At 42.5% G+C, this 21,566-nt stretch overlaps 1 protein-coding gene across 4 annotated transcripts in view; it reads left to right on the top strand.

Moving 5' to 3' along the window:
* adcy2b (adenylate cyclase 2b (brain)) overlaps positions 1-21,342 on the top strand; it is a 44,839-nt gene extending 23,497 nt beyond the window's left edge. For 2 of the 4 annotated variants that reach the window (XM_035635033.2, XM_035635031.2), the window contains 18 exons: positions 265-423; positions 1,286-1,418; positions 4,991-5,167; positions 5,254-5,294; positions 5,416-5,496; positions 5,992-6,061; positions 6,739-6,836; positions 7,420-7,516; positions 9,470-9,610; positions 10,623-10,799; positions 11,341-11,525; positions 12,426-12,510; positions 14,422-14,580; positions 16,893-17,039; positions 17,180-17,287; positions 19,923-20,037; positions 20,150-20,274; positions 20,362-21,342. In XM_035635033.2, the coding sequence (XP_035490926.2) occupies positions 265-423; positions 1,286-1,418; positions 4,991-5,167; positions 5,254-5,294; positions 5,416-5,496; positions 5,992-6,061; positions 6,739-6,836; positions 7,420-7,516; positions 9,470-9,610; positions 10,623-10,799; positions 11,341-11,525; positions 12,426-12,510; positions 14,422-14,580; positions 16,893-17,039; positions 17,180-17,287; positions 19,923-20,037; positions 20,150-20,274; positions 20,362-20,514 (2,251 nt within the window). In that variant the 3' untranslated portion in view covers positions 20,515-21,342. The remainder of the gene's footprint in view (positions 1-264; positions 424-1,285; positions 1,419-4,990; positions 5,168-5,253; positions 5,295-5,415; positions 5,497-5,991; positions 6,062-6,738; positions 6,837-7,419; positions 7,517-9,469; positions 9,611-10,622; positions 10,800-11,340; positions 11,526-12,425; positions 12,511-14,421; positions 14,581-16,892; positions 17,040-17,179; positions 17,288-19,922; positions 20,038-20,149; positions 20,275-20,361) is intronic. The other 2 variants (XM_035635032.2, XM_035635034.2) reach the window with 2 other exon arrangements.
* The last annotated feature ends 224 nt before the right edge of the window (positions 21,343-21,566 follow it).

Raw genomic sequence — 21,566 nt, 5'->3', positions numbered from 1 at the left:
GCTAGGCTTACTATGCTGCTCACTCTCAGAAAGAAAGGGAATAAGCATATGTCCCAAAATGTTGAACTATTGTAACTGAAATGAAATTGCTTTGTCTTGATACATACACACTCTAGTTTGCAGCCAGAGAGCAGCCTACTATGCAACATTACAGCCAGAGACTTTGAACCGCAACCCACGTCAGCTTTCCTGTTAAAGCCGAGGAAAAGTACTAAATGAAATCCCGTTCGGATTTAAAGATTCTTTATTCCGTTCTCTTCACAGGAAGGTCCGAGATGCCACTGGAGTCGACATCAACATGCGTGTTGGCGTTCACTCCGGGAACGTCCTCTGTGGTGTGATCGGCCTCCGCAAGTGGCAGTATGACGTGTGGTCCCATGATGTGACGCTAGCCAATCATATGGAGGCAGGAGGTGTTCCAGGGTGAGATATAATCAATGGCACAAAGATTGGAGTGGATGGAGCGAGTGCATTAAGGGGGTGTCCAAATCCACGATGGCTTGTTTTACAGCGGGAAAAGCAGAAGATTGGTTCAAAAGGCTTCGGCTTAGTCTCTTGATCAATCATGGGTGTGTTTTAGGTGTTACAGTCAATAAACCTATTGACTGTAACACCATCAACACCAAAGTGCCATCTCCCATTCTCTTGAAAAGCCAGCTGTACTTGCACCTTGGCACCTTGGCAGATTGTACGGGCGGATTTGCCAAGTAGTGAGAGGGAAGATAATGGTTTCACCTAGCGCACAAGCTGCATGTGTAACAAGAAGTGTGTGTGTGTGTGTGTGTGTGTGTGTGTGTGTAAATATAAAGATATAAATTTAATTTCTTCCCCGCTCCATCACCAACTTTTTCTCGTCAGGAAATGCACACATAAGTATTAAGTATTTAAGCCAATTATATCTCCTCAATCGACCAATTGGCTCTGCATGTGTCATGTGGCGATTATGTCTGCCCTCCACTGTGACATGAGCATGTGGGGAAATTGGTTGGTGGTTATGTGTGCGCTTCACTGAAAATGCTCCAGTGGCACCACATTGTCCCACTGGGCTGCTGATGGTTTGTCTCCTCTTATACCTGCTGAAAGGAATCTGAAAAAAAAAACGTATTCGTATCTCCATCCCCCATTTGCAGGGGTATCAAACAAACCTGAAAAGGGGAGATTTGCAGGTTAGTGCAGCTATGAAGCTGGAACAAAAGTAATGTGTTTGTCAGAGCTGTTCCCACAATGGCTCAAGCTCTTGACTTCTCGTCGTCTGTCCACTTATCCATTCTTGCCTCACATCCAGGAGGGTCCACATCTCCTCGGTGACATTGGAGCATCTGAAGGGCTCATACAAGGTGGAGCCTGGAGATGGACAGAGCCGAGACTCCTACCTGAAGGAACACGGAGTGGTCACGTACCTGGTCATCAACCCCAAGGTCAGAAACCTCGCTGACACGATTCCATGCATTCATAGACACAGTCGGAAAGGTTGCTTATAATTTAAGCTGATACGACAACACATAATTTGATGTAGGCTTGCTTATATTTTGTGGCCCTGGCTACATTTTTAATCATTTTGCAGTTACTATTACATATATTTTGAAAGTGCTTCCTGGTCAGACTAGACCATAGTTTTTTAAAGTACGATCATATGAACAGCAGTCGTACATATGTAGTTGATCCGGGAAAATACACTATCAAAGATAGAGATACAGTGCAGAGGGTGGACAAAATAACAGGAGCATCTGGAACTATAATGTATTAAAATGTATTTCATCAAATCAGTCATCGTCACAAATTTCAAATGAATTTCGAGAAAATCGTTTAAAGAAAAAGCAATCACAAGTAGAATGCAAATGAATGTACTTTTCCCACCACTACTGCATATTGAGTGTTGGTTCACCGAGATAAACAGAGTCAACATGATGGGAATATGGCATCTCTGATTTATTCAAGTCTACAGTGAATCCGTGGTGATGATGTGATCCTCTTATTTGATCCTTTTCCATTTGAATTCCCATCACTTCACAGACAGAACATTACTGTACATATCTTCACTGTCCCAAAAAAACAAACATGTATTGCTGTATTTGGTGTTTTTTCATTTGTTTAAAATTGAATGGCAATCCATCCACTCATGGATGACACGTGAAGGAATTGGAAAATGATACAAGTGTGTAGCAATTGATACAATGTTATGAACAGCATCTCGACGACTGGTCAGCCATTCGCTCCACTCAGACAAGAAGACGTTTGAAGTCCACTGCTTGAGACGTCGCGCACCTCCTCCTGTCAAACGAGGACATTCAGGAGATCTTCCCTTTCTGTGAACTTAAAGCTGAGAACATCTCTGTATGAAATATATTACTGGCATCCAATCTGTGCTCAGTGTCTTGCCAAATGAAAAACCTGCCTTTCCTAATCTCTCCTCTACTTGGCTAAGATACACCCAACCCCCTCAAATATATAATTATATACATATCTCTCATCATGCATCATATGTTCCCTCTCTGCTTTCTTCACAGACTTTAGGATTCTCAGTTCAGCGGTGGGGACCCTTTTTCTGAAGAATTAAGTTTAATTATTTTTATCCTGAGTTTTTGAAATTACAAGGAGATTTAAAGAGGGAACAGTGTATTCTTTTTATCATGGAGGAGTATCAGCTGTTCAGTGAATTGGGAGAAAAAGTTCATCTACCTTTCATAGGAGTTGTTGCCGCACACGATCAGGCATGTTTTTGTCACCAACTTATACGCATATAGGCTGAATACTCTCGAAGGGGGAAGACCATGAGACAGATAAAACCAATCAGGTCTGTATCAGTGGCCAACAGGTTTCAAAGATCTTTTCTGCAGTGCTCCAGTTCTGAAATGAGAAGTGTTTTTTGGGCTTTCTAACAGGACTCGTACTCATTTTCTACCAGATTATCTCCGCTTCTGTTCAGGATTATTGGAACCTGGGCACCACCAGTGTGTTTCCACCAATTTTGAGTGGAACCATTGTAATCAAGGATTCTTCATGAGCAGAAAGCGTCGCACAATGCACAACAGAAGTAACCAACAGTAGATCCCACCTGCTGTCATTACACATACATTGTGTTTGTCCACAGTGCATGGGTAATTGGTCCTCAGCATGTTTGCATATTTTTCATTCAGCTATTTTTGAGATTTCTTTGTAGTAACCTATTTATTAATGCAGAGTAGCCACTCTCGAGTAGAGAGATTTTATTTACTCCTGCTCCACTCAGCCCCGCAGTAATTAAGTAAACCAGCAGTTTGAGGCCTCACAAGAGCCTCTGGGTATTTTTATTGTAGTAGCTTTTCTTCTCACAACATATTCATAACATTATCATCTCATAGGAAGGCCTCTGCAAAAACATTGAGATGCTGCTCTGCAACCTTTAGTATTTACTTTAACGGCGATGGTTTACTAATATCCTATCAGATATTGGAAAAGGGCTGCGGGTGTTCTGTCACATTTTCAAGAAGCCCTGAATGGATGAACGCCAGATATGGAGCCTGGATCACTGGAAGTGTCATCTCCACTGTCATTGTCATCGATTGTCACTGTCAGAGCTATTCATGTCTATTCTTCTTACAGCCTTCTGTGCCATGTTCTGCCAATACTTAATATCAGAAATTAAAGTAAAACATCAGAATGGGACATGCTACCGTACCAGATTCTATCCACGAGAGTTATGAAATATCCACTCCATTTTGGCAAAAGTGTTGGAAAAGGAGAAATACTCTCACTTTATGTGGGGCAATGTTTGTTTCACCAGTAAAGTGCAGTGTGTTTGTCAGAGAAAAGCACTTGGCATACGTGTGAAAATCAATGGAGAGCTCCATCGTTCTTGACTAAAAGTGTTTCAGGTAGCTCCAAAACACTGACGGGCGGGTCACGGGAGTCAAGAGCTGTCATTTGATCACCGTTCCCAAAGCACCCCATCCTTTTCGCTTCACACCCACCGAGTGTGAGCATCGTGGATGTGTAAAAGTCCGGCTGACACGGCTGCACTTGGATCAATGTGGGCGCCACAGCTATCGTTATGTGAAGGTCGGCTTTGTCTGAAATAAAGGTTCATCCAAGTTATATTTAGCATTTACATCAGCTCCACAGGGTTGGAATGGTGACTCACGTGGCCTCTCTGTCTCCCTCTTTTATTGCATTTGCTCCAAAAGCATTTGTAACGTAAAATAAAATGGAACCAACCATGTTTTTCAGAAGTTGTATCTGAACTATCAACACCATGTGGTGTTCTGCAGGACATAGTATTTGGACAGTTACAATGTTATATAGGTGGACCAGGATGCTGTGACATTGATTACAGACTACCTCACTGACAAGCCACAGGATGTCAGGCTGCGAGGCTGCTTGTCAAATGTGGTGGCGAGCAACACTGGCCCTGTCACCATTCCTGTTCACCCTCTACACCGCGGACTTCTGCTTCAACTCGGAAACATGCCACCTGCAGAACTCCTCAGACGACTCTTTCATCGTCGGCATCGACGCAGAAGGAGAGCCCCCACAGCTGTTGTGGCGCTAACAAACTGAACAAGCTCGGTGTGGAAGTTCAGCTCTGTGGTGGGGATGGAACTGGACAGTGTGGAGACAGTGACAGAGAGGAGGATGAGAGGAAAGCTGAGAAAGATCACGGGCGACCCCTCTCATCCCCTCTGTGCTGAACAGAGGCAGCTCAGGAACCCTTTCTGCCACGTCAGCCATCAGACTGCACAACGCTACCGCACCCATAGTCTTAGACTCCATTCCAAATCTCAAACTGCGCAATCACTTAAATTCTATTTTTATATTGCACCACAGCCTACTGTGCACTGTACTCGTTATTGTATTCAATTTGAATTCCCACCCTGGGGGATTAATAAAGGTATATCAAATTTCATCTTATCTTCTCTATTACGCAAGGACTTGCCTGCACAGATTCACAGTCACTGACAGCAAAATCACTACATAGTGTTAACGATCATTCAATATGATTTGGTTTACCCAGACTGAGAGACACAGCCCTTTGCTGGGAGTGCGCTCTCGTCCCTCTCTGGACAGCGGAAAGATGAGGGCGTCCGTCAGGATGACCCGTTACCTGGAGTCCTGGGGAGCTGCCAAGCCCTTCGCCAACCTCCACCACCGAGACAGCATGACCACGGACAACGGCAAGATCATCACTACAGTGAGTCCGATGCAGGTGTTCTTCATTTTCGTCACACACACACACACACACAGACCAGTAGACTCATGGTGTGACTCCTCTTTCAGGACGTTCCAATGGGGCAGTATCACTTCCAACGGCGAGAAAGGTGAGATAAAAGGTCATATAAGCACGACACATTGAACCTGTTCTATTAATCTACGATTAATGTAAGAGAAATCATTCCTTGTGCATGTTTGAATGAGCTCCTTTCTTTCGTTTAATTGCAGGTCCAAATCTCAGCGGAGGAGGTTTGAGGAGGAACTCAACGAGCGAATGATTCGCACCATTGACGGCATCAACTCACAGAAGTAAGTCATGTCTCACTTTTCCCAGCCACAGGTCGAGATCAGTACCTCTCACTCAATTAAAATATAATATGTGAGTCAGTCAAAGAAGGTATTGTGGTTGAAGTAAATTAACGACAGACAGATTGTATTTAGATTGTATCTGCTGCTTATTAACAAAATCAGTTATTGGTATTGTTTTGTTTTGTATTGTTGTCTTTGTTGTAAGAAATATGAAGTGCAAAATATTTTTTTATGTACCTTACCCCAGAACAGTTACAATTCATATCTATGAAACAAGAAAAAAGCTCTCTCTATTCACTGAAGAAGAAGAACACCCAACTATTTAAAAACTGGAATAGATAAAAATTGGAATCTCCATTTTTTAGTTCATACATTTGTATTAGTTCCACTATAATGTGTTGAAGATTCATAGAACAGATTTTAGATACTAACATACCAAAACGGAGTGTTCCCCTCATTAATGTGTGAGCCTGTGTGTTTCACCCGTGTCTCCAGACAGTGGCTAAAGTCTGAGGACATCCAGAGGATCTCATTGTTCTTTCACAACAAAGCCCTGGAGAAGGAGGTAGGAGAATGCATACCAAACACCAGCCAGGCATTGTTCATCGGGAGAACCGATCAATTGAAATGTATCGGCGCCAGTGAGGCACAAGTCAGTAGGGGCAATCTGCAACCTGCAGCATGTAGGACTCTTTTTGGCCATTATGTATCTATCTTTGAAAATTTCCAGACATCTTTGTCATACTACTTAGAGCTGCAACAGTTAATTGGTTAATCGATTAGTAATCGCTTACTGAACTAATCAGCAACTATTTTGATAATCGATTAATCGTTCAAGTAGTTTTTATGAAAGAAAGGTAAATATAATATCTCTATTTTCTGGTTTCCTTGCTCCTCTATGACAGAAAACGAAATCTCTTTGGTTTGTGGACGAAACAAAAACATCATCTTGGGGTTTGGGAAACACAATCGTCATTTTTTACCATTTTATGGACCAAACAACTAATTGATTAATCGAGAAATCAATCAGCAGATGGTTCGATTGTGAAGATAATTGTTAGTTGCAGCCCTACACTATTTCATCTACTTTGAAATTTGGTTAATTTTTATTTTGTGCAGGCTCAGAGTGAATGTTGACTCTGCCTCTCTTGCTGTTGCTGCTCCACACAGCCTCATAATGTTGTATTTTGTCAGATATTGTTGCACTTTTTCCAATTCCGTTGCCTTATCTTCTCTCAACAGTACAGATCCACGACATTACCAGCCTTCAAGTATTACGTTACCTGCGCCTGCCTCATATTCTGCTGTATATTCATCGTGCAGGTCCTCGTCTTGCCCAAGTAAGTCTCTGCCCCTTCGCAGGATTTACACAGCACACTCCCCCGTGCACGTCAGCAAACTTCCGCTGTGGCAGCGGGTTGATGTGAAAAAGCCATTTGACGCCAGCCGTCTCATCAGCAAGACCGCGCTGAAATGAAAGAGGCAGGGGAGCAAGAGGCAGAATACTAAAAAGCAGATGGAGATGAAAGGGCACCATGTCTGCTAGTCATTATAGATCAGGTGAATCAAAGTGTGGCGTTCCTTTAATCGTAAGGGGAGAATTTCGCAGTCATGCCAATTTACTGCCTTTGGGAGCCAAAGGTGTAATTCAGCATCTGAGAGGCCATTGATTTTCTAATCCACCTCTTTGTCACTCTCTTTATCTTTGCTGTTTGTTGCAGCATGGCTCTACACATTTAGACGTGACGTCATCTGTTATATGGCAGGGACCCTTAAATCAGGTGCACTGTGTGTGTTCCTCCTCAGACAAACGGAAAAACATGAAGACACACGCACACAATGTTACTGTACAATTCACTGTTGTGCTCACGCAATGTAAATCGATTGTAGATCTGACGTTGAATATGTGTGTGTGTGTTACAGAACTGCAGTGCTGGGGATCTCCTTTGGCCTGACATTCCTGCTGCTGTCTTTGATCCTGCTCCTTTGTTTTGCTGGACACATTCTGGTGCATTTGCATGTATCAGTGACTACACACACACACACACACACACACACACACACTCACGTGTTGTCACACGCTCACACATTCACACACAATTTCATGCACATATCCTCACCAAATCTGTGTCTGAGACAAGAATATAGAACGTAAAATAAGTACAGTAAGTAAACGGGTCAGTCCTACACACACTGTACATATCTGCCATGTTATTCATAGTGTCTGATACATTTGACACCATTCTTTTCTAGCTGCACAGTGTAGTTATTCTTCTTTTGTGTAGAAACTCCTCATGCATCATATTCTTTGTCTGACTTTATTTGCTCCAGTCCCGGATTCAATGTGTCATGTATATCTCTGAGGTGTGGAAATGATTGAGCTAGTCAAATTGAATTCCATTGCCCATCCAGTAATTTATATTTATGTTTTTCTTTTAGTTTAATTTAGTTTTAAAACATTATGTATTTGCTAATTGTCCCCGGTGTTTGAGATTTGGCTGGTATCAGATAACACTTAACTTTAAAGCTATTACAACTTTAGCCCTTTACTTTGTGATATATTACCACGACACAATCCAAGATAGAAAGTCCCATTTTCCTAAAAACTGGGCACAAACACTGGTATAATGTCGAGGTCTGAACAACACAAATGAAACACATTGTTTTGTACTTGAGAAATGGAGTGTGGATTTTCTGAGGGGCTAAACAAATGTTGGAAATATGGTATCAACTGCAGTCATTATATATAATATCTACATCAGCTGATCAACCTTTTGTGGTCCTTACCGTACCGTAGTTCCTCCACCCAGTCGCTGTTTTTAATTATCCAGCACATGTGGAGCGATGGGTGTAGTTTTACGAGCCGCTATGACGACCTGTCACAAGTCAATAAGTGATTCTCCCTCTAAACCTCATTTTTCTCCGTCCGTCTTCTCAAGAGAGTATCAGTGGGTCACTTCTAATTAACTGGGAGTTCATAAATAACCTTGGGTCTGTCCTGACCCAGATGTCATACACAGCTTCAATACGAACAGAGGGAGCAAACAACTGACTAATGAAAGGTCATGTGGGACATACTCTTTGTGTGTGTGTGTGTGTGTGTGTGTGTGTGTGTGTGTGTGTGTGTGTGTGTGTGTGTGTGTGTGTGTGTGTGTGTGTGTGTGTGTGTGTGTGTGTGTGTGTGTGTGTGTGTGTGTGTGTGTGTGTGTGTGTGCTCCAGCTCCACGCTCCTGATCTGGTTTGTGGAAGTCATCATTAACAAGGCATATTATAGTTAAAGGAAATGCTCTGTTCATTTATGAAAGAGTGTATAACACAGTTATTGTGATCAAACACATTTGTTGGTCAATGTCTTCCAGGTCAAATGAGCTTGACTGTTTCTAAAGGGCAAAAATTGTCCTCAAGAAACATGTTAAACTCACTGTGGCTCTGTTTGACGAGGATCACGGGGGAACGTCTTCATTTCATGTCCTGATGATTTTTGTGTTATTTGAGTACTTTTTCTTGTGTCCCAAATCCAATTACTCATTCCAAGTGTGAGGTCCTTGCAAAAGCTTATACCAGAGTATGAACCTTGCATCCTGAAATGTGAGAGACAAGAGAAAAACTGTCACAGCACATGGGACACAATATCCAGGATGAGGCCCTTTTAATAGAAGACATGTTTTAAACTCTTAGACACTAAACTTGATGTCTCTCCTCTAGTTGTTTGTGAAAGAAGCACCTCCAGAGTTTGATGTAGATGTGATAGATGAGACTTGTTGTCGGTTTGATTTGTTGACATTTAACAAGATCAACGGAACTGTCGTGAGCTATTTAAATAACAAATGTGAATTTTTAAAATGAGTTAATTGACTATGAGTCGAACCATATTTCTTTTGTTCAGCAGAACAAAGGGTCCATTGGGTCCATCCACAGCTTCTCCCTCTCTCATCATCCTCTGACTATTCCTTCTCTGTGTTTGCACCCTCAGCAGGGGAGGAAGGGGTCCCTGTGCTCGCTCACCTGGTTCCCCACCTCCTCCCGCATCATCGTCACCAACAATCCCTGGCTGCGTTTGGTCCTCACCATGACGACCACTGCTGTCATACTGGTGATGGCGGTTTTCAATATGGTGAGTAATATGTTGTAGTCCACGGTTCAGGTCATGACGGCAGCCGCAGCAGTACAGTGGACAGGATTGGATTTTTGATTATTTATTTTACTTTGAGTAGGTCGAACATTCCATTAAGGTCAGCGGTGGGAAAGAGCCCAAATCGAATACATCAATAAAACACTGCAGTATGTTTTATTTTAAGAAAATATAAACTTCAACCATCCGTGAAAATTACTGGTTCAGTGTAAAAGACAGAGCAGCAGAACAGGAGCTGGTGTAGTGAGTTATTATTAGACAAAGCGCATACAGTAATCTGTTCATGCTAAAAATGTAAACCAACTCAAAACAATTGATTTAGAAGATAAATACTACACCAACAACACAAGGTGAGTTTTAGCCTTGGTCAATATCTCTTAAACATATGGTTTTGATACAAAGAACAATCATTTACAATGAATTTTCTATAAATTCCTGAAATTAAACAGTACCCATGTCTTTGAACATTACTATAAGCATTAATAATGGATCATAGCGTTTCACAGCAAAACATTCAAAGTATGACAGTCCCACTTTTTCCAAGGATGAGTATTGCATTCCATTCATTATAATCGCTAAAGCTATTTAGCATGAAACTCATCATTAAGTCTTATGATCATCATGATGGGTGCCATGCTTAGACAATCCTTCAGTGCCTGTTACAAGCTCCAACAGAAACATGATATTCAGACGCTATCCTCACGGGTCAGGCTTATAGCTGCGTTGTAGTAAGCAGATATAAATCTTTACACCCATAGTGTCAGCCCTTGTGGCTTTGTGACGTGTCGGTCATGGATGAAACCAGTTGCCCCCTGGGACTTCCAGCAGCCTTGTGGTTAAGACACATACCATTTCACACCACGGTTCAATTCCTGCCTGGGGGGCCGTTGTTGCCTGTCACACCCCCCACTCTCTCTCTGTAGATATAGACCTTAAAATAAAGTCCCACACTGATCAACTCCTTGATGTCCATCCTTTCTGTTTCATTTGTTAGTTCTTTGTGGAGGATCCTGGAGGATCTGTGGAGGACGTCCTGACGACTACTCCACCTGAGGTCCTGACAACTTACCCACCTGTGGTGGCAATCATCACTCCTCTTGTGAATCGAAGTAATGACAGCCTGTTTGACTACCATGAAGAAAACATAGGAGAAAACAGATTTTATCTGCCAGTAAGTACAACAGTGAGAGGTCAAGACAGACGGTAAATATGTAAATGTCTAATTATTGTCTCTCAGTCCAAAAATACTTAATTGAGATGACATTTACCTAAACCTGCAAAATTATAAAGTCATACTCACTAACTGAGCTTTCTCTACAACATACACATATTGTAACTTTCATGGTAGTGATTTTGATTATATTTTGCTCACATGTTGGTGCAAACATTGGAATGAATGCTCTCCTCTGTGCATGCTGAAGCAATGTCCTTCATTGTCAACAAAGACAGCCATTTCATGTTCGTCCAGTTTCATGAAGGACGACTCAACAGCCATTTCAAATCTCGCTTCACACTAAAAAAAAAACGTGGTCATCGATGTATGTATGCAAACTCTAGTCCTCCTCTTGCCCCAAAGTTATCTACTGGGTGACTCGCGACTGTTTGAGCAGCTTTTACACCAAAAAAATGGTTTTTATTTGCTTGATTACACTGTGTCACATCTATGCATCACTTATAGAGAAAAATATATTTTTTTTCCTCTCTGTTTCCAGTACTTCATATACTGCTGTATTCTGGGCCTGGTCTCGTGTTCAGTGTTCCTGAGGATCAACTATGAGCTGAAGATGGTTGTGATGCTGGTCGCCGTGGTGATCTACAACATCATCATCCTCCAGACTCATGCCTCTTTGCTGGATGGCTTTAGCAAAGCGCTGTACCCCACAAATGAACTGGATAGGTATACCTGCAAAGAGCGCAGGCAAACATGCACACACACACACATACATGTATCTGTTTGAAACCTTTGGCACCTTCTGACCCTGCAGCTTGCTCACGTCAGTCGGGCAGAGCCTATTAAAATGCCTAATGAGAGCGGAACCCGGCCTTCAGGGAACCACTGCTGCTGAGGTAGCGGTATCCCATATGAGTGTCAATCTAGTGGAAGCCGCTGAGAGGAGGATTACGAGTGGCAGCATGAGATACAGCAGCTTGTGTTGATATAGCTGAATTCCTTTTTTTTTTTCATCTGACTGACAGCTGGAGGGTTTTTTTGCTGCTGAAAAAATCCCATTATGCCAAAAGAGCAGCAGGAGAGATTGGTAAAAATATTTCATCTCACTCTAAGATTTCTCACGTAGTTTCTTATTCTCACCTTGGCTTTATTAGTGGGGATGCACCGATGTAATTTACGACCGTGATAGCGGAAGACAGCAACACCCCAACCCGATGCCATTGCTGCAGGAGCAGCCTGCTAATTTATTTAGCTGAAGGTGGATCGTAGCCCTGAGATTGCAGACCCCCCTTTGCACATCCAAATCAGCAGCGTGCTAACATTTTGATTTTGTACCACTCATGCTTGAATATTGCTCCTGAGAATATTCAATATTTTCAGAAAACGTGACTCACACAGGAGGAAATAGTCCATTACAGTAGCTGGTGACTAGGTCAGACTGACTCAAAGGAACAACTGAGGAGCAATTGCAATTAATAGATGAGGCTTTCATTACACAGACAATACTTAGTTTGTTAGTTAGTTTGATCAATTCATTATTGTTTTTATTTTTCATACAATATCAATCAACACTGTTTTAATTATATTCTCTTTCTCTCTCCCTCTCTCTCTCTCTCTCTCTCACAGACCAGGAGTCCTAAAGGATCTTAAGACGATGGGCTCCGTATCTCTTTTCATCTTTTTTGTCACACTGCTGGTGTTGGCCAGGCAGGTCAGTTGTATGTAATAGTGATGTATATACAGCCTATATTTTCTAGCCTATAGATTATGAGTTTATCTGGGCTACTTCAGTTATGCCCATCCTATTTGGTCATTCAGCGCTGTTACAGAATCTTGTATTAACCAACATCTCTGTCCGACAAAGGAGAGATTTTTTTTCTCCAAGAGACTTGATACCAGTGGATTTGAAATGTTCTTCACCTCCTCTCCAGTGCAACACAGGAAAGCAAGTGAACATGCCTTCAAAGATTTGGCTCAGTGTGCTAGAAGATGAAAATATAAAACTTGTTCAGCCAGCCTGGCCCACTGCCTCCACCCTCACCCTCACTAAACTCGGCTGACAGACATCTGGTGTGCATTATTAGTGTACCATCCATCATCTCTGACCCCAAAACAGATGTTCTGGACAGAAAGACATCCCCCAGAGTCTCTGTACCCAAAACTGGAGCTCCCCCGGGATGTTGTTCTCATTCTGGGTCGCTGTCACCTGGAGGGATGGAGGGGAGCATTTGTTGTGGAAACTACTGTGCAAACTCTTGGTTACTGACATATCTTAGTCCGAGCGGTGGGCACATTGAGGTCAGGGGTTTACTGGCTTCGTCCTTCCAGATGGTGTTTGGAAATAAATGAGTGCATTAAAATACTTCATCAATAATCTTGAAAATAATTTGAGCGTTAAAAGATGACATGGAAGCACGTCCATTGGTGTTGGGTATGAGGACACAAGGGCTAACGCCATCCATTTTATAATGCTGTTAAAATTTGCTTCAGAAAATGTTTACCATCAGCTCTAATGAGTCCACCCCCAGCCATTTAGTCAGAGGGAGGAGAAAGCAGGTCAGGAGAACGGAGGCATTTGTAATTCATCCCACAAGAACAGCTGCGCGATGGAGCAAAGCTCATTCACAAGCTTGTTAGCTGGTTTCTAAACGGCATCTGGAATGAGATCAGTTTCTTCTGGCCCAGTTTCTAGACTCCTGGAGGTACCGGAGTTCCTGTTTTCATAAGTGAACCAAGTGCTTTAACTCTCCATTCACATATGTGTACACACACACAGATGGCTCAGACTACTGTCCTCCTCTGAGGATAGATATACGAGCCTCATGCTATCAAATCTATAGCAGCAGATCTCAGCACAGAGCTGTGCAGGCCTCCGCTGGTAGAGTCTTCTAAATTGGCTCCATACTTTAATCCCAAAGGAAAAATACTCAATGGGCACATACATCACCCACACTGCAACCCACACACATAACATATATCACAGGAGTCTGAAAATGCTTCCCACACACATTCATACACACACTGCTTGCCCCATAGGTAGCCCGGAGCTCTGAGAGATCTATGTGAGCATAATGATGGTGTGTTCAGGGGACCCCATCCGATAATCAAACTCACACTCCTGCGATGTTTTGACCCTGGTAGATGAGTCTTGCTGACATATTTACATGTGTTCACAACTCCCTGAAGCATGAATAACCAAAGCATAGGAAAAAAAGTGGTGGCCATCTTTTATGCAAAACAGTCCTGTCTGCTTAATCTTTCCTGAAGCAATGATAGTGGGACAGTAATCATTATTTTTTATGAATACCAAGCATGCCTTTGAGTTTCAGTTGGTTAGTAGGTATCCTATAAAATTGCCAGCCTATTTATAATTAAAGCTTTCATATCATGGACACATTTCTGTGGCTGGACTACAAACTGCTCAGGGGCTCGTGAAGATGCGTTTGTGGGTTCTGCGATCAACCTCCAGACCAAATCAAATGTCAGAACTGAAAGCTCAAAAATTACAACTATTCTTTGACTTGATTTTGGTGGCGGTTTCTTCTTTGGCCTGATGCTTTGGAGCAGAGTGCTCGTTGTGAATGACGCAGGTGTCTCTTTACTCTGTGTCCTCCTGTAACAGAATGAATATTACTGTAGGTTGGACTTCCTGTGGAGGGACAAGTTCAAGAGGGAGTGTGAGGAGATCGAAACCATGGAGAATCTCAACCGGGTTCTGCTGGAGAACGTTTTACCCGCCCACGTTGCTGAACACTTCCTGGGACGCAACTGGAAAAATGAGGTGAATTCCCAGAGAAAGGACGACAGTTGTATTAGGTAACGGAATCTACGTGACACCAATGAGGCCCACAAATGAACACGTTCTAGTTTGGCTATTTAATTCAGAGGTTTACTAAGTCATACAATGTGGGCCTGCCCTCCCCCCAACGCCCCCAAATATGAATATGTCCGTAAAGCTGTTTTCAGACATGAACTCTGGGATAATTGGGTCCAGAGGAAAATATTCAGAACATTCAGGCGTGGGTGGCTCCTGGGTAGAGCTCCCTCTTGCATGCTATGAATCCTCCTTTTCTGCTTTAGTCTCACATAATAATATTGATGATGATAATACCCATAATAATAATAATCAAATAATAATAATAATAATTTTGAATACTGTATAGAGCCCCTTTACAAGCAAACTAGCACAAGGTGCTTTACAAGGTCAAAATAAACTTTAAAATATATGCAACATTAAAAGATAACAATAGATAACTTCTCCTCCAAACTCTGTAAAATGACATCACTGATCACCATCTCCATAAGGTAACATATGAACTATGCATAAGTAACTCATACAACCCCACTTCAAAATCACTGAACTGTCCCTTTAATCAAACAGGAGGGTTAGCAAAAGGTCACTCAGCTAAAGCAAAGACATACAAGGAAGGGAAATTCAAAGAATAAGCCAATGTCCACAAAGAAATAAAATAGTTCACAGAGAACCCAAAGTCTTAATGTCCTCAACAGTTGCAGGGGCAGAATCATATCTTCAAGAAGTGTAAGTCACACTGAATCCAAAAAGATCTGTGCGTACAGTGTGTGTGTTTGAATAAGAGGAGAACAACCTTATCCCCTTCACCTCATTCAGTATCTTTCTCTCACGTCTCGTTCCTGTTCCCAGTCTTTGTATTAAGCTGATGGTGATGTGAGCATTTTCCCAAATCCAGAGAATCATTTCATTTAATATTCATTCAAAAGTTGTATTTTTTGTTTTTTTAACCAAATCATTTCGTGCTTGACTGGAGCACCGACTGCACACTCCCACTCTCTGAACTGAAACACGGCACAATGATGTACATTCCACATCCATCCAAGGCTTTTTAGATACAGAAGTGCTGTCATTTCACAGCAAGCTCTGTTCATAATTCTTGGTATTTTAAAAGTTTCCTCGCTGAATATTGGAGATGAGATGAACGCAGGTTCATCATCACTCGTGATTCTGGCAGTCTGAGCTGCTGAGTATCACTCAGATGTCGTGTTCACCGTGCAGTATTTGAATATAAGTTTTGCCAAAAATGTCAAACTATACCAATAGTTCAATCTAAATTCTCGACAAACCTTTACACACTGGGGCCGAGATGAATAAACAACATCAAAAATACAACATATTTGCATGCGAGGATTTAGCATATTATTCATATTGGCAGTGATGCAAATATGAGAGTCAGACACTTTTCCACTTACATTTCCAGATAGATTTCTGGCAACTTCTTTAAAAAAAATGAGGCAGTAACGAGGATTTTTCTCAATCAAAAAAAGAAGTAGAGATTTCACGTTTTAGGGAAAGAGAAGAGAGTTCCACTGCCTCACACAGAAAAATGAGGCTCCAGTTTGAAGTCGTGTTAGCGCTGCACCTGAGCAGACAGGGGACCAGATACCCAGAGCAGTGTCAGGCAGTGTGTCTGCAGTAAGTCGTATATAGCCTCAACTACTATAATCTACTGTGCTCGGTTCAACCTCTTGACAAACAAAGATTCTGACACTTTTTCCTTTTCTGTTTGCCTTTTGTGTGAAAGTACTCATGACAACAACTACAACAACAACAACATATACTGACGTGCAAATGAATTGCGCAAAAGAAGAAAAAGAGCGTCCCCGGTGTGTGAAGGTCGCGAGCGTCATTTTATTTTCACCATAATTCAATGAACACATTCTCTTTCTGTTTTCTTTGTTCCGCTCGTCACGCTCTCTAACCGATTCAACGTGTTTTCCTAACAGACTTTCCAGAACCATAATTCTCCTTAATCTGCTCCAGTGCTGTAAATGTTACATTTTGCTTGGTATCCACATTCGCTTTGTTCTTACATCTGACTTCCCTGTGATGAATGTTTTATCAACTACGCTGCTGCAGTGATTCAGTGTCCCCACAGATTGGTTAAAGTTTGATCTTTTTCCGTGTCCGTGTCATTGTTCAACGTGCTGATAGATTGTCTTTTTTCTGTGGTGGAGCCTCGTTGAAACCTACAGGCCCATTCGTCTTCAACCTCCCTTCCACTGTCGCTCGATCAGTACAAAACATCCAGCCTTTATTTTCTTCTTGCCTGTCCCCAGGACCTTTATCATCAGTCATACGAGTCGGTGTGCGTGATGTTCGCCTCCATCCCAGACTTCAAAGAGTTCTACACGGAGTCCGATGTCAATAAGGAAGGACTCGAGTGCCTCCGTCTCCTCAACGAGATCATAGCAGACTTCGACGAGGTAAACTCCTCTCCCATTGATAATCCGGGCAGTGACAATGTGAGGGGGGTGGGACATTTCCTCCTCCTGCTTTTTGGAGAGGCAAGTGTTATTTATCCTGCTTGTTAATGTCATGTGCCGTTTCCCTGGTGTGTCCTCAGCTGCTGTCCAAGCCAAAGTTCAGCGGAGTGGAGAAGATAAAGACCATCGGTAGCACCTACATGGCTGCAACTGGGCTCAATGTGACGCCCGGACCAGAGTGCGCACAGGCACGCTTTTACGATTATAATCATTATTATTATTGTTTTATTGATCATAAGTTAAAGCTAGAGTGCGTAGTATTTTGAAGAACGTATTCACAGAAATTGAATATATGTTCATATATGTATAATCACCTGCAACAAAGAACCAATCAACTTTGAATTAGTTAAATATAGTAAAATTAGGGAGACCCCGACCCGACGAAATCGCTACGTCTTGTTGTGCAGCCCTCCGGTTCCACTGTGACTCGGGAGGTCGGAAAAAAATCACCACCCCGACTTCCGGGGTCCGAGTTTTGAGGCATAATGGAATCCAGCATTAAATACGGTTGCAGAAAACGGTCCAGAATAAGTCGTATTCGCGCTGAATTGCCAGCGCTGCGGGAAACCGAAAAAATGGAATTAGCGGTGCGCCACCATCAAGTGTCCCCTGTCGGATGCTCAGTGGGTTGCAGTTTACAACTTTACCAACCATGCCACCAGAAAAGAAAAAATATTAATCACTGGGGCTTTAAAACAGTGTGTTTCACTTTTGTATGAAGAAAGGTTTTTATGGGTTTCAGAAACTCTCACTCAAGGAAGTGTCGATCCTGACTGAGGTTTTTGCGAACATAAGCTCTAACCCCACAAGTTGTAGCTTATGTAGCTATTGGTGTATTGTCCTTGGAAGTAATACTTGGCCACAACTCCGAAGCCTTTTTGTGCAGCACCTCAACAAAAAGAACAGAAACCCACTCTGGAGAGAAAGGATACCATATTGGCTCTAATAGAAGACGATATTTTTTCCCCTGAAACTCGTTGTCTTACAGTACATTTCATGACTAACAATTCCATGTCCATTGATTACTCCACACTCTTTTTGAATGGCCAAAGTACAAGTCGAACTGTGGCCTTTTACAGAGTGAGTGTTGCATTATGGGTTGTTGCGAGGCTACTGTTTTTTCGAGTCTGTCAAAGTTAATGTAATATGTTTTGTGACGTACTTCCGTTTCAAAATAATGCTGCTCGTCTGTTTCCGGTCTGTTTACCGTTACTGTGTCTGCTCACTATTTCAGTCAGAGTTTTGTCACGAGTGTTACGCAGGAAAGTGTCCAAAACGGGACATTTTCAAAACAGATGAAGAAGTACTCAGAGCACTGTCATTTCTCTGTCAGCTCTCACACGAAGGTCTGCAGCAGACACTTTTTTTACCGATCAGCTAACGAAACAGCGCCATTGTTGAACCGGACTGGAAACGATGGTTGTGCAAGTAGCCCATTGGCCTTCAAAGTGTTTGGTCAGTCCAGTATGACCAGCATGAGTCCCTGGAGGCTGCTGTGACACTTTCTGCTGCCACCGACGTGAAATTGATGACATGAGATAAATGTGAAAACACATTCTTGGCATCGCCTGATATATGTCCAACAGCCAAAAATTACATCCTTCTCAGGGGATGAGCTCCGATAGACTCGAGTGTGACGGATGGTAAACGTCCGAGAAACACGCTGTTACATTGTCAAATCAATTCATTATAGTCGTGTTTTATCAAGTTCATTTTGTGAGGAATTACTTCAGGACATTTTCATTTCATGTGGGAAATATTTGTTTCACTTTTCAACTTGCTAATGTCTGAGTGTGGTGTAAAAAACAAAAACAACCAATGTTGTGTTTATATAAATATTGTAATGATGGCGATCCAAAATGATGTGAAATCGCATGTTTTCACAGTGAACAATTGGCCAATAGCTGTATGCTAGTGATCCCCCATTACCCCGATTGTAGGTAGTACCTAAGCAGTGTTGGGCAAGTTACTCAAGAAGGGTAATAAGTTACTTATTACTTATTACTCTTTCAAAAAGTAATTATATTACCTTACTTATTACTTATTATATGTTTTGTGTCTTCAGTGTGAAAGGGCACACTCAGCATTCGTTCCTGGGTCAAATGACTCTGCAGTAGTCATGGGTATTTATCAACTCCAGCTCCGACTGGTAGTGAATTCAACATGACACCCTTTGGGGGTGATGACATTGTGATGTTATAAGGCAACGAAGACTCGGTGCCCACATCAGTAACTTCTGCGACTCTTTGCCACCTTGGCCTCGAACTCCATCCGTCTCCATTCGAGCAGTGCAGGGAACATTATTCAGTTGGTGTTGAGTTTTAAAAAAGACTGAGGTAAATTGAAAAAAAAAGACACCTCTGTAACTTAGTAACTGGCATCCATGCTGCTTTTCTGGCTAATCCTGTTTCCGGGCACATCAAATGTGAAACACCAGGAGAAAAAAACAGAAAAGCAAATTTGTCTGGCATTGGGAAAGGAGCCTTTAACTCTTTGAATAATGAGTATTGTTTCTGTTTGCTACCCCATGCACCTTGCATTTCAGGCTTGACAGACCTGCTGCACCCAGTACCAATCACTTCACTGCGATTGGCCAATCATTTTTGCGGGGAGGGGTTTAGCAGCTGTCAGTTGCCGTGCAGCGCGAAAATATACTGAACACATCACAAAACAGAAAGAAAGCAATGTTCTTTTCTGTCCATTCAGAGCTACAAGTGTTAAGCTCCGAAGGATAACAGGATGTAAGCTTGAATCTTGGCAGTTAGACATTGATTTCTACACATAGTTTAGAACTAATTTTACTCCTCTGTACATCCCCCTCAGGAACATGACAGACAGTACATGCACATTGGCACAATGGTGGAGTTTGCGTTCGCTCTCGTTGGGAAGCTAGACGTCATCAACAAACACTCCTTCAACGACTTCAGACTCAGAATTGGTGAGAACAATTTTTCTTTTCACTGCATGAAGTTCAATTTACAGATTAAACTTAGAGCTGGTGATTATTTAGGATGTTGTTTGTGATCTTTCTTTTTTTGGGGGGGCTATAGGAATAAACCACGGCCCAGTGATTGCAGGAGTTATCGGGGCCCAGAAGCCTCAGTATGACATCTGGGGAAATAGTGTAAACGTGGCCAGTAGGATGGAGACCACGGGGGTCCTGGGCAAAATACAGGTGAGGTATCTCATGCTTACAGGTGTGTGTGTGTGTGTGTGTGTTACAATAAGTTAGTAAACCAGTCACTCCTCTGTGTCCATGCAGGTAACAGAGGAGACGAGTCACATCTTAACAACGTTAGGGTACATGTGCTCATGTCGCGGCGTCATCAACGTGAAGGGCAAAGGAGAGCTGACGACCTACTTTGTTCACACGGAGATGACCCGATCGCTGTCACAAGGGACCATGATGCCTTGAGGAACAGACTTGAGGCCGCGCACGCACGCACACACACACACACACACGCACACACACACGCACACACACACACACACACACACACGCGCACACACACACACACACACACACACACACAAAGTGGCCGTAGTAATGTGTCATGCTCTGTAACTAAAGCACATCACCAGCAGCGCACTGGGTACACAGTTGTCGAGAGCCACTTTTGTGCTTAGCACCGCGACGTAGTCCTTCAGCGCTGCACTGGTGTCTTTTTCACATCTCAAGTGCAACGGGAACTTTGCTCTGAGGAGTCTCTCTTCGGTGTTAAGGGAGTGCCTGACTAAAGGGAGGTTTGCTACATGAGTGCCGCTCGCCAGGACCGCGCCGTCACCCGTCTGTACAGTAGTAGTGGAGCTAATTAGCCATGCCAGTGTTGCAGTGCCTCAGAGACTTGTAATTGAGCAAACTGAGCTGCCTGCCGAGCTGTATTTTATTTTTATTTTTTTTATTATTTTTTTAAATAAATAGCTGCCTGGTTGGCACTGTGAGACCGCTTTCTTCCATTTTATTCCAAATGGACGTTAGAGTAGTTCATCGTCATATAGAGCAGCTGACGCCAACAGATTGCCAGCGTGATGGGTAGTGCGCCAAAACCTGTGAATTGTATTTAAAGACTTTAGAGGTTGTGTTCGTGTCCCACCGAAGAGTAGGTGGACTCGGGATTCTCAGAAGAGGAGAGCAGCGGTTTCTTTTTTAATGATCCATCTGGAACCAAACAGACAGCAAAGTGTGTAAATGTTCACTGCCATTCCTTTTGTTATCCATTAAACATTTGTATATAAACGACAACGTTCTCTGTCTTCGTTAACAGGCAAAGTGTCATTAGTTTGGATGAAAAAGAGATAAACAGGTTTTCTTTTGGCAATTGTAACTTTGTGTGGCCGTCGAACAGGCCAAAATAAATGGGTAATGTCTGTCGGTGGCTCCGAGGTGTTCAGTATCAGTGTAACTTACATTGACAGTATATTGTCATTAGCAATCGTTTCAATGTTTTTGGGAAATACACTCACCCA

The sequence above is a fragment of the Scophthalmus maximus genome, chromosome 5 (assembly GCF_022379125.1).
Source record: "Scophthalmus maximus strain ysfricsl-2021 chromosome 5, ASM2237912v1, whole genome shotgun sequence".
NCBI lineage: Eukaryota > Metazoa > Chordata > Actinopteri > Pleuronectiformes > Scophthalmidae > Scophthalmus > Scophthalmus maximus.
The sequence above is the reverse complement of the archived record's forward strand: the minus strand, read 5'-3'. Positions and strand labels throughout refer to the sequence as shown.